Below are 12,695 nucleotides of genomic sequence, written 5' to 3'. Positions count from 1 at the left end.
ATAAAAGTGTAGCGCTCAACGTGCTAGGTCACCATCAGGGCCCAGTTTTCAAAAGAGCTCAGCTCTTATTTAGGCGTCAACATAAGCGACCAGATTTTCAAAACCAGTTTGGGTGCTGAGCGGTTTTGAAAATCTGGCCCTAATTGTGGGTGCTGAGCACTTGAAAAAAAGTCCAGCCCCAGGGTTGCCACCTCCAGGATGCAGAAAAACCAGCTGCTGGCCACCCCCACCAACAAAAAGAGTCTTAGTGTCAACTATGGCTAATTTCCCCCCGAAGAGTCCCTGTCTCCCCTCCCGTTCCTTATCCCTGCTGCTGGTGAGCATCGGGTCCATCCTACTTCCCAGCCCCCAGTGCCTAAGGAGCCACAACAGTTTCAGCAGGTTGAGGACCTGGCCCAGAGAGGGAGACCCAGGTGCTGTCCATGTTCCTACCATGTGACATGCATAGCAGTTACAAGCCTGCTGTGTGGATGCACAGCTTACAGGGAACGTTGGCCCCAAGTGAGGAGGAAAAGGGTCATTAAAGCTTTTCACCAGAAAGTGGCAAAGCAGTACAAAAACTGGTAATCTTATCCAAAGCTGAGTTATTCTGAAAGTGGGCCCGTGGTGTATGCATATGCAGGTTTTTGACACTCAAATACCTGTTTGTGCATACTTTGAAAATTTAGCCCATTTCAATTTATTGACAATATTACCTGATAGAAAGTAGCTGGGAACTCTTTCGTGTTTATGTGCATTGTAGTAAAACATAACACAAATAAAATACTGGTGTCCAGTAAAGGGTTTTGCTGGAGACATGCAGCTCCTAGAAGATGGACAGGAAAAGGACCTGATCTCTTTAAAAAGCAGGTTATTACATTCATCAACTGCAGTGTTATTAACTCCCATTTTTAATATAGTTTCTTCTCTTCACTCTAAAAGCTTTTTTTATCGAACAAATTTATGGTATTCAAAAAAGTTTTTCAATTTCTTACTGCAATGTTTGTGACCACGTTTAAGTTCTGTAGCATAATGTACTTTTCAAGGACTCTTTTTCATCTAATATTTCATATATTGCTCTTGTCTTCTTCAAATAAATCAATGGGGTTTGAGGAGGAATTTAAGTTCAGAAAGAATTAAGAAAGCTCACTGGACTAAGCTATAGCTCAAACGGCGTTTCCCTGATTAGCTCAGTTTAACACTGTAAAGTTGAAAAGAGAGGGTAAATAATTTACAGACTGACTAAACAGGACAGTAATGCTGGATTCCACACACACAACCCCCTGTTGCAGCCTTGTGTAATGATTTCATACCTTATGTCAACTAACAGAAATAACAGTCTTCTGTTTTTTCTTCCCTTCCCAACACACCCTGATTTCACTGAGCATAGAGGTTTGTTTTTTATTGTGTATAACCTGCCACAGTGGTTTTAAACCAGTTTCCTTTCGAGAGAATCTGTCTGGAAGAGTGCCACATTATTGTTTTATAGTGGTTCTGTGATTCTGCTGTTCTCAACTTCTTTTTTCCCAGGTGGTTTACCAGCAGCCAAAGGTTAATGAGAAGTCATCAGCCTGAGTGAATTCCCATTCAGTTGTCCATTGATGTATGTAGGTTACTGGCTGATTTGATGTTATCCATAGAGTCCTTGTGTAAAGTAGAAACTCTCTCTCTCTCTCTCTCTCTAAATAGTTTAATATTCCTTAGACAATTACTGGCTGGCACAGGTCAAAGCAGAGGCGAGTGCCATTCATTTGCTTTGTTACTTCACTAGACAGTATGTTAACGCAAATGCGCTCATTTTCATTCACTGAGATGAATTCTGGATTTGACCATGCACAGTATACAGATCTATTTTATCTATGTCCTTCAGATAAGAGAAAATCAAAGTCGTAACTACTTGAAACCCTTAAAGATTACATTGCATTTTTTTCATGAGTAAGGTGTTATACTCTGTTCTAGCCGAGTTGTAATTTAGATAATTACATTCAGTCTACATAAAACTCCCCCTACAGTTTCAATTGTGTATGGGTTTCTTTACTTCCCCTACAGCTGTTGTGTAATGTCTGCTGTGTACTGTTAACCTTCTGCTCTGTTTCAGCACAAGGGGGCTAAATTTCAGTAACAAGTGAATGACGTGTGCATATAATTCCTTATATGTAATTATTAGATGGTAGCAATATCCATGTAATAAATTGCACATAGACTCCTTTCATGGCCTCACCTGCACTCCGCACACTAATTTATCTCTGCAGGGACAGTGATTACATTTCTGAACATCACAGCAGCTTCAAACAGCTAAGGGGGGAAAAGAAAAAAACATGCCAGAGAAATATTTTCATCTTTTCTGCTCAGTACAGTTTGAGTTGCAGGGTAGCCTTATTCAGCCCTATAGTTGTGACAAGTTTCTGGTCTCATTTCTTGCTTCACTGCAGGGCTAGAAATTGCTGCTCTATGTGACATGTAAGCATACCCAGAATACATGATGGCTTTACTGGCTCTCATTTGGGATGATACCCATAACTGACACTGATATGCTCACAGTCAATTTAGAATGTCTTATGGAAGGCTTTATTTCAGTTTCGTTTTTAATTATAAAGCTTTGCTGCCTCACCAGCCGTCTGCCATTCAGAAATAAGGAAGTTTTTTTTTATTAAGAAAGCATAAACATTGAATGTGTACTAACAAAAGTATATAAAATATGTGCCCAAACCAAAATTCCAGTTCCTGGCACTCCCCCACACTTGGATGGAACAGGGTAGAGTGTGGATAGGAGGGAAGGAGGTTGACATCTTAGTTGTAATCCACATTTCGTGTCTGGGTCCTATCTCTGTAACAGGCCAAATCAAAACCCTAAGCCCAAACACCCTGGAATTTGGGGAGTTTTCGAATCTGAATTACAACTCTCAGGCTGGTTTCTTAATTTGTAAGATCTTTACCAGTGGGTCCCTGTCTACCCACGTGCTGTACAGCATCTGGGTGGGATATATGGGCACTACGTAATACAGTACAGATATTTAACAATAGTTAAATGAGAAAAGTGGCCACCATCTATAGGTTATGTGGCCAAGTAACTATGTTTACCTTATAGTTTAATAATTTGTGTTATATAAGTACTGATTAACCCTTTTACTGCACCCTGTAAATTGTGGACTTAATTGCTTCCCCCCCCGCCCCGCCATGAGACAGTGACTATTAGTTACTTAACTTTAAATCTGCATTCATTTATTCTTCCTTTTGCTAACCATGCTTATGTGAAATTGTCAAGTTAGACAGGGAATTGCATGGCTTACATATCTTCTCATTTGCACTGTCCAAAATACTGTCTGAAACTGATCCCATTGCACAGCTCGATCTGTCTGCCTGCAGGTTTAGTAAAGCACCCATCACTGGTTTATACAACAAGCCTGTGATTGCATGCTCGTGTTTGTTCCCTAGCATTCATCTCCCTAGTGAGCTTGTTTAAACAACAGAAGTGCTCTTACAATGAAAAGTTTGAATTCAAGTCTTGATATTAAGCAAGCCTGGGGTTTTTTTTAAACCATTGGACTTCCTTCTGGCCAGGGCGGTTGACACTCCTTGTTGCAAATTCCTGTCCTGTGAGTTAGTACTTCGGAAACATTAGCTAGTAAAAGAAACACTCTCACTTTTTTTCCACCTTGGAAAAAATTCTGTCCCACCAGGTATTTGGGATCAAAATATCACAAATAGTCATGCCACAAAAATAGGAAAAGAGCAAAAATAATGATTAGGACATTTTTCGTTAGTCCATTAATACAAATGGGAATGATGGGCCTGATCCAAACCTCACTGAAGTTGGTAGGAATCTTTGCACTGACTTCACTGGTTGGATCAGGTCCTACGTATGCCCCGGAAGGAAAGAATAGACTCTTTTGCAGACTCTAGGCCTTATACGATAATATGACAGCTTTGTATCTAGAAAACCATAGTAATGTTCTGGGTTTGGGTGAAGGATTTCCTGTCTTTGTCACTCATCCACCAGTGTGCAACCTTCTCCCTCAAAGCTCACCTTCCTAGTGGTCTTTTCTGGCAGAGAAGAGCAGGGTGGGATTCTCTTTGGCCCCCACTGACACAGCTCCTGGCATAGCCAGGAGATCAACGTGATGCTCTCCCACACTGACTGACCACTCAGTCCCAATTGGGCTAGGCAGAGTGCCAGGTTTTTTAAACACCTTTTTAATATTCAAATGTGGTAGCAAACATAAAAGCCAAATGCCTTTTTAGACCCTACCGGTTGCTATATCACAAGTTGCCAGGTTCTTGAAAGTGATTGGGAAGAACAATGAGGAACAAAGTCCATTTGCTTGTTATGTTGCAGACTTTTGAAGGGCTCAGTCAGCTCTGACATTTAGAGAGCAGCTGCTACAGATTGCAGGTTTTGCATTGTTTTGTTGTAGTTTCAGCAAAGGAGTGGCAGCAGCTTACATCATTTCCAGTAATGAAGTGCCTGGGGCTTTTTTATGACTTGCACTCTGCCTGGATTTGCTCAGTATGTGCCATGTGACTCCAGGAAAATAAGGCTATGTATTGACTTGTTAAAACAACTTTGTCTTTTTCTTCTTCTGTTTCTTTTTACAATTTCAGCATATGACTTCTTGATTCTTGGCTCCTCTCGAGAACAGTGCTGTGTTTAACTAGATGCAGGCATGTTTCCTCACAGTGTGAACTGTTTTCCCCATTGGATGCACTGAGCAGTGGAATAAAATACTTCTAAACCAGATGCTTACGTGCTCTCAGGAAGTGCCAGACTGCTGGTAGATACCACCATATAGTAGATATTGTTTATTGGCTTCTTTTTTTAGAGTGAGGTGACCGGTGATGAGGCAGCTTGTGTTATTAGTGCTTCCCTTCTATTTTGGAGGATCTTACCCCATTTGAGACCTCTCCTCAAGGTTTTTCATGGTTTCTCCATCTGTTAAATAGGGAAAATTACATGTACCTTGCTGGGGTATTATGAGAATTAATTATTTAATGGGCCAAATTCACTCCCTCTGATACAGGGAAGTGCAAATTGCTGTGCCTCCAGGGGGGATCATCCAAAGTACTGCCACTAACACTTCAAGAAAAAAGAACAGGAGTACTTGTGGCACCTTAGAGACTAACAAATTTATTTGAGCATAAGCTTTCGTGAACTCAAATAAATTTGTTAGTCTCTAAGGTGCCACAAGTCCTCCTTTTCTTTTTGCGAATACAGACTAACACGGCTGCTACTCTGAAACCTAACACTCCAAGGACATTCTCCTGGCCATTAAGCAGCTCAGTCACTTCTGGTGCAGATGTGTTTCATCAGCACACAAACCACATTCTCTATTATTCTTTTTAAGTCCATCTGCACGTGCTTCATCAACAGCTGTTAACTCTCCTGAACATCAGTAGATTTTGCATCATAAATGCGGTGCTGCTTTTGGCTGCTCCAGAACTGGTCAAGAGTTATATAATATTCAGTCCTGTTCGGAAATTGTTACCTTTTCTTTAGCACCACCAACTTGTCCTTTCAAGGGCTGTTTAAACCAGACCTTAGTTCACATAGAAAACTACTAACTGCACTGTTTTTAAAATATTAGGAGCTTGTTTTTATCCATTCCCCCCACACTACCTCCATCCCACGAAGAATTTGTAGTTTCTGGTGGATACATCACACATCAGGGCTTGTCTTGACTACGGGGGTCAGTCGACCTAAGTTACGTTACTCCAGCTATGTGAATAAGCTCCACGACGTAGCTTAGGTTGACTTATCCCAGTGTCTTCACTGCGCTGCTTCGACGGGAGACGCTCTCTGGTCAACTTCCCTTACTCTTCTCGGAGAACTGGATGGCGTTGACCAGAGAGCGTTCTGCCATTGATTTAGCGGGTCTTCACTAGCTCCACTAGATCGATCCCTGCTTCATTGACTGCAGCAGCGTTGAACTCCCTGTAGTGAAGACCAGCCCCAATCACAGTTTGCTTTATTACACTTTCAAAACTCTAACTACTACAGTGAGCTTTTCTTTTTCCATCCTTGTTTCACATGCTTGATGAATCCACTGATGGAGAATTTTATATTTGCAGACATATTACCAGAAATACTGGAATTCTTTAAAAAATAAAAAAAAATAAAAAAATCCATATGTGATTTCATGACCTGGTGATGCCTTTTACTCCACAGCAAAGAAAATGCATTCAGACAGCCATCAAAAAGATATCAGTTGTGTGGATCTGGGTTAGCCAAATTAATGCCATAATGGCTTCTGGCTCAACAAGCATATAGTTCAAACAGGCAGCAGAACAGTTGTAGTGCAGTTACCTTTTATGTGGGTGGCACAGATATCTGCCAGTTAAGAGGCTCTGATAAGTCATTTCTTGTCTTGGGATTGTTGTTAATAATAATGTGTACGAACATGTTTGCATCTGAACTATGCACAGATTAGTGCCTGTATTTATTTTCTTTAAAATAAAATATGGCTTCACTGGCTTTTGGTTCCTAATAATCTTTTTTCTCATTTTAGAGCATTCCAGGATTTCACTAACACAGAGCAGCCAAATGGCCTTTGAGGATAGATTTTTATTTATTTCTTTAATTTCGTATGCACAGGCCAAAATTCTCAAACCTGGGGGAACCTAAAGTTAGGCTTCCAAATTCATATTCAGGCACCTGACTAAAAGTGGTCTGACCTTCTGAAAAGCAGGGCACCACAATCCCAATGAACGATGGTCTTTTTTTATAGGCCCCCGTACAGCAAACACTGATAGAACTACTCACAGTGTGTAAAATTAAAGAGTGCATAAACCTTTGCAAAATTGGGGCCGTCATTAGCACAGGAGAAATCTGTGATAATGGTTGGCAATATGTTTGTTTTTTTTTAAGTGGCTTTTACAGTGATTTTTCATGTTTAATAAGTATTTCAAAGAGACCTGAGAACCCACGGCAAAGAATGAGAACATCTATTGTATTCAGATGCATAGACATAGGTTTACATATAATTAGTGATAACAGACTTTAACTTAGATGCTCTTTGATTTTCTTAGGCCAAGTCTATACTACGGGGACTGTACTGGCATTGCTATGGCCCTGTATTTATGCTGACATAACCCCATACAGTGGTTGCAGCCTACAGCGATGGAAAGAGTTTTTCCATCACTGTAAAAACACCACCTCCCTGAGAAACAGTAGCTGTGCTGACCTAAATCTTAAATGCAGACGACGCCTCAAATGCAGTAGCTGCAGCTCCCGTCTTCACTGTCCAAAGACCTGTGTTTAAAAATTCTGCCTAAACATGGGTCTAACATTGTATACTGATACCACTGTGATAAGTACCGTAAAAATACCTAGAGAGAGACAAAACCTGGCTGCAGTAAAACATTGCATATGATACAGATTAGCCAGAGTGAGTGTCTGGAGGCCAATCTCTGTTAATCTTGTTTAAAAACCATGACATTTGGGGGGAAGCCCTATTGCTTGACTCATTTAAAAACTGGACTGACACAAATTAATAGAAAAATCCAGTGAAGGAAATAATAAACTGGCAGAGGAGGGACGAGATGTCTGTCTTTACCATCCCCTGTATTGATAATCATGTGATTCACATCTGAATGAGTAAAACTATTAAGTAGGGTCATGCAGCTCTCTAACTGGAGCCTACTGCAGCTTGTTGACGTACAGGACCTTCCTCACCTTCACCCCACCCATACAGATTGACCTTTGCATGGTTGGAATCCATTCTTTTCCTACTCAAATGTGAAAACTGAAATGTAAGTCAGAGTCTTTCTTCCTCTTTCCAGTGTCATCCTGCATTACCACGTATAAGAAGACACCTCCTCCTGTTCCACCAAGAACCACCACAAAACCTTTTATTTCTATCACAGCCCAGAGCAGCACAGAGTCTGCCCAAGATGCATACATGGATGGGCAGGGACAAAGGGGAGATATCATCAGTCAGTCTGGACTTAGTAACTCTACAGAAAGCTTGGACAGTATGAAGGCCTTAACTGCTGCGATTGAGGCTGCTAATGCACAGATCCATGGCCCTGCAAGTCAGCATATAGGCAACAATACTGCAACTGTCACCACAACCACCACCATTGCCACTGTTGCTGTAGAAGACAGAAAGAAGGATCACTTCAAGAAAAACAGATGTTTATCCATTGGAATACAGGTAAAGTATAGGTTTTTGAGTAGCAGATGAGTGTCTGTTTTTGTTGGTGTGGGTTTCTACATTACTTATGGAATGGTCCATTTTTTTCTCTTTTGAATCCCTTTTTGGTTAGTTACCCATTTCTGTCAGGTGACTTAGAGATTTCAGTAGTGTTTAATTATTCTCAGTGTTGCTGGTGATGTTTTCCTAATTAATCTTAAATATATCAAATGTAAGGATTTCTTGAGTCTTTTTGCTACTTATTATTCAGCTCTGCTAAACTGCACACGTGCACAAACCGATGAATCATATCACATCAGGGGTCAATGAAATCATTGAAAGAGAATCTGTAAAACAATGATTTACACTACACTATCACCAGAAAAATATTTTCAGGCAGCATAGCTGAATTGTCACTGCTTATTCATGCATTTGGAAACAACTGTTAGTCATTTGAATGAGGCAGCATTGTTCCACTTAGCTGTTATCTCAGCCACAAGAGCACAGGATAAGATCCCTCTGATTAGCCCTTGTTTAAAATAAATTAAACTTCATTACCTCTACTGAAATGAAACAAGAAAACTAATCCAACCACACTCAGCTGAGGCTTAGGGAAAAGGGAAATGTAAATAAACTATATATTTCCATTTTAGATTTGATCTAACTTTTTTTATTAATCTCTCTCATGCATCCCTTAAATAATTACTGTAGAAGTATGACATACTCATAATTACTTACTATCTACTTGCTCATTCATGCTGTTAGAACAACATAGTCTGGGTTGGAGTCAGCTAAGACTCAGCTTTGGTTTTTGCAGGGAAAATGAATCTCAAGCAAATAGGGGAGTGTCCTCAAACTGACCAACCCTCCTCCCCCAGGAAAAAGTGGTTAGTCTTTTCCCAAAGATGAAGTTTGCACATGAATGGTCTCTCACAGATTTCCACTATGTTGGTCTTATTAGGTTTATCTAATTACTATGGGCTAGGCTGAGACTTTAGGCTGCATGTGGTGTGGAATTGCAAGCAGTCCCTGGATTGAATTGTGACTGAAACCGTGTCTACACTTCTGGTGGTACAGTGGCACACGTTCAGCATTGAAGCTATGCCACTGTAGTGCCATAGTGTATACGCTTCCTACAGTGACAGAAAAGGTTTTTCTGTTGATCATAGAAATCATAGAATCATAGAACTGGAAAGGACCTCGAGAGGACATCTACTCCAGTCACCTGCACTCAAGGCAGGACTAAATATTATCTAGACCATCCCTGACAGGTGTTTGTCCAACTTGCTCTTAAAAATCCCCAATGATGGAGATTCCACCACCTCCCTAGGCAATTTATTCCAGTGCTTAACCACTCTGACAGTTAGGAAGTTTTTCCTAATGTCCAACCTAAACTCCCTTGCTGCAATTTAAGCCCATTGCTTCTTGTCCTATCCTCAGAGGTTAAGAAGAACAATTTTTATCCTTCCTCCTTGTAACAACCTTTTATGTACTTGAAGACTGTTATCATGTCCCCCCTCAGTCTTCTCCTCTCCAGACTAAACAAACCCAATTTTTTCAATCTTCCCTCATAGGTCATGTTTTCTAGACCTTTAATCATTTTTGTTGCTCTTCCCTGGACTTTCTCCAATTTGTCCACATCTTTCCTGAAATGTGGCACCCAGAACTGGAACAATTCCAGTGGACTGGACTGGAACTGGAACTGAGGCCTAATCAGCGCAGAGTAGAGCGAAAGAATTACATCTCGTGTCTTGCTTACAATACTCCTGATAATACATCCCAGAATGATGTTTGCTTTTTTTGCAACAGTGTTACACTGTTGACTCAGATTTAGCTTGTGATCCACTATGACCCTCAGATCCCTTTCCGCTGTACTCCTTCCAAGGCAGTCATTTCCTATTTTGCATGTGTGCAACTGATTGCTCCTTCCTAAGTGGAGTACTTGGCATTTGTCCTTATTGAATTTCATCCTATGTACTTCAGACAATTTCTCCAGTTTGTCCAGGTCATCTTGAATTTTAATCCGATCCTCCAAAGCACTTGCAACCCCTCCCAGCTTGGTATCATCCTCAAACTTTATAAGTATATTCTCTATGCCATTATCTAAATCATTGACGAAGATATTGAAAAGAACCAGACCCAGAACCAATCCCTGCGGGATCTCACTCGTTATGCCCTTCCAACATGACTGTGAACCACTGATAACTACTCTTTGGGAACAATTTTCCAACCAGTTATGCACCTACATTATAGTAGCTCCATCTAGGTTGTATTTCCCTAGTTTGTTTATGAGAAGGTCATGCGAGACAGTATCAAAAGCCTTACAAAAGTCAAGATATACCACATCTACCACTTCCCCCCTATCCACAAGGCTTGTTACCCTGTCAAAGAAAGCTATCAAGTTGGTTTGACACGATTTGTTCTTGACAAATCCATGCCGACTGTTATTTATCACCTTATTATCTTCTAGGTGTTTGCAAATTGATTTCTTAATTATTTGCTCCATTATCTTTCCGGGTACAGATATTAAGCTGATTGGTCTGTAATTTCCCGTGTTGTCCTTATTTCCCTTTTTATGGATGGGCACTATATTTGCCCTTTTCCAGTCTTCTGGAATGTCTTCCATGACTTTTCAAAGATAATTGCTAATGGCTCAGATATCTCCTCAGTCACCTCCTTGAGTATTCTAGGATGCATTTCATCAGGCCCTTGTGATCTGAAGATCTTTAACTTGTCTAAGTAATTTTTGACTTGTTCTTTCCCTATTTTAGACTCTGATCCTACCTCATTTTCATTGACATTCACTTCTTGGTGAAAACTGAAACAAAGAAGTCTTTAAGCACCTCTGCCATTTCCACATTTTCTGTTATTGTCTTTCCCCCCTCATTGAGTAATGGGCTTACTCTGTCCTTGGTCTTCCTCTTGCTTCTAATGTGTTCGTAGAATGTTTTCTTGTTTCCTTTTATGTCCCTAGCTAGGTTGATCTCGTTTTGTGCCTTGGCTTTTCTAATTTTGTCCCTACATACTTGTGTTATTTGTTTATATTCATCCTTTTTAATTTGACAGTTTCCATTTTTTGTCGGACTCTTTTTTGAGTTTTAGATCATTGAAGATCTCCAGGGTGGTCTCTTGCCATACTTCCTATCTTTTCTACGGAGTGGGATAGTTTGCTCCTAATACCCTTAATAATGTCTCTTTGAAAAACTGCCAACTGTCTTCAATTGTTTTTCCTGTTAGACTTGCTTCCCATGGGATTTTACCTACCAACTCCCTGAGTTTGCTAAAGTCTGCCTTCCTGAAATCCATTGTCTTTATTGTGCTGTTCTCCCTCCGACCATTCCTTAGAATCATGAACTCTACCATTTCATGAATCAATCAATCATAGAATCATAGAATATCAGGGTTGGAAGGGACCTCAGGAGGTTATCTAGTCCAACCCCCTGCTCAAAGCAGGACCGATCCCCAATTAAATCACCCCAGCCAGGGCTTTGTCAAGCCTGACCTTAAAAACTTCTAAGGAAGGGGATTCCACCACCTCCCTAGGTAACACATTCCAGTGTTTCACCATCCTCCTAGTGAAAAAGTTTTTCCTAATATCCAACCTAAATCTCCCCCACTGCAACTTGAGACCATTACTCCTTGTTCTGTCATCTGCTAACACTGAGAACAGTCTAGAGCCATCCTCTTTGGAACCCCCTTTCAGGTAGTTGAAAGCAGCTATCAAATCCCCCCTCATCCTTCTCTTCTGAAGACGAAACATCCCCAGTTCCCTCAGCCTCTCCTCATAACTCATGTGTTCCAGTCCCCTAATCATTTTTGTTGCCCTCTGCTGGACTCTTTCCAATTTTTCCACATCCTTCTTGTAGTATGGGGTCCAAAACTGGACACAGTACTCCAGATGAGGCCTCACCAGTGTCGAATAGAGGGGAACGATCACGTCCCTCAATCTGCTGGCAATGCCCCTACTTATACATCCCAAAATGCCATTGACCTTCTTGGCAACAAGGGCACACTGTTGACTCATATCCAGCTTCTCGTTCACTGTAACCCCTAGGTCCTTTTCTGCAGAACACTCACCCAAGTTGCCTTGATGTAGGTAAACCACCTCCCCTAGCTGCGTCTATATTGGGGTGCTCACTGTGAGGAACCAGGGTGTAAGCGATCAGTCCTAGAGGTCAGAGCTGGAGTCAGGGCCCAGGAAACGGAACCAAGGGTCAGAACCAGAACAGATGTCAGAACAAAGGATCAAACTAGAGTCAGAAATAGAGTCAGAGGCCAAATGCCCAAGCCATGTGTCAAACCTGAGTCAGAGCTAAGAGTCAGAACTGGGGTACTTGGAGTCAGGGAAGGCAGGAGCAGAGCTGGAGCTGACACAAGAGAAAGGCTGGGACAGGGCTGGAATAAAGAGAGGAAACAGGGACTAGGAACAAGACGTGGAAGCAGGCAAGAATAAGCTAGGGTCTATCTTAGCAGCAGGCCTGGGATTTGCCTTGTTGTACAAACAGCTTCCTGGAACTCCCTCCATGCTCAAATAGTGCATATGGACCGATCAGCAGCCATAGGGGTTGCTGCCAATTGGGTCCGCCA

The 12,695-nt window shown here is 41.3% G+C and overlaps 1 protein-coding gene across 2 annotated transcripts in view; it reads left to right on the top strand.

Annotated features, from left to right (window-relative positions):
- DLGAP1 (DLG associated protein 1) overlaps positions 1-12,695 on the top strand; it is a 605,986-nt gene that overhangs the window by 555,417 nt on the left and 37,874 nt on the right. For both annotated transcript variants that reach the window (XM_007063887.4, XM_043538800.1), the window contains one exon: positions 7,756-8,129. In XM_007063887.4, coding sequence (XP_007063949.1) covers positions 7,756-8,129 — 374 coding nt within the window. The remainder of the gene's footprint in view (positions 1-7,755; positions 8,130-12,695) is intronic.

Source organism: Chelonia mydas, chromosome 2 (genome assembly GCF_015237465.2).
Source record: "Chelonia mydas isolate rCheMyd1 chromosome 2, rCheMyd1.pri.v2, whole genome shotgun sequence".
Taxonomy (NCBI): domain Eukaryota; kingdom Metazoa; phylum Chordata; order Testudines; family Cheloniidae; genus Chelonia; species Chelonia mydas.
This window is presented reverse-complemented; position numbering and strand designations above follow the sequence as displayed.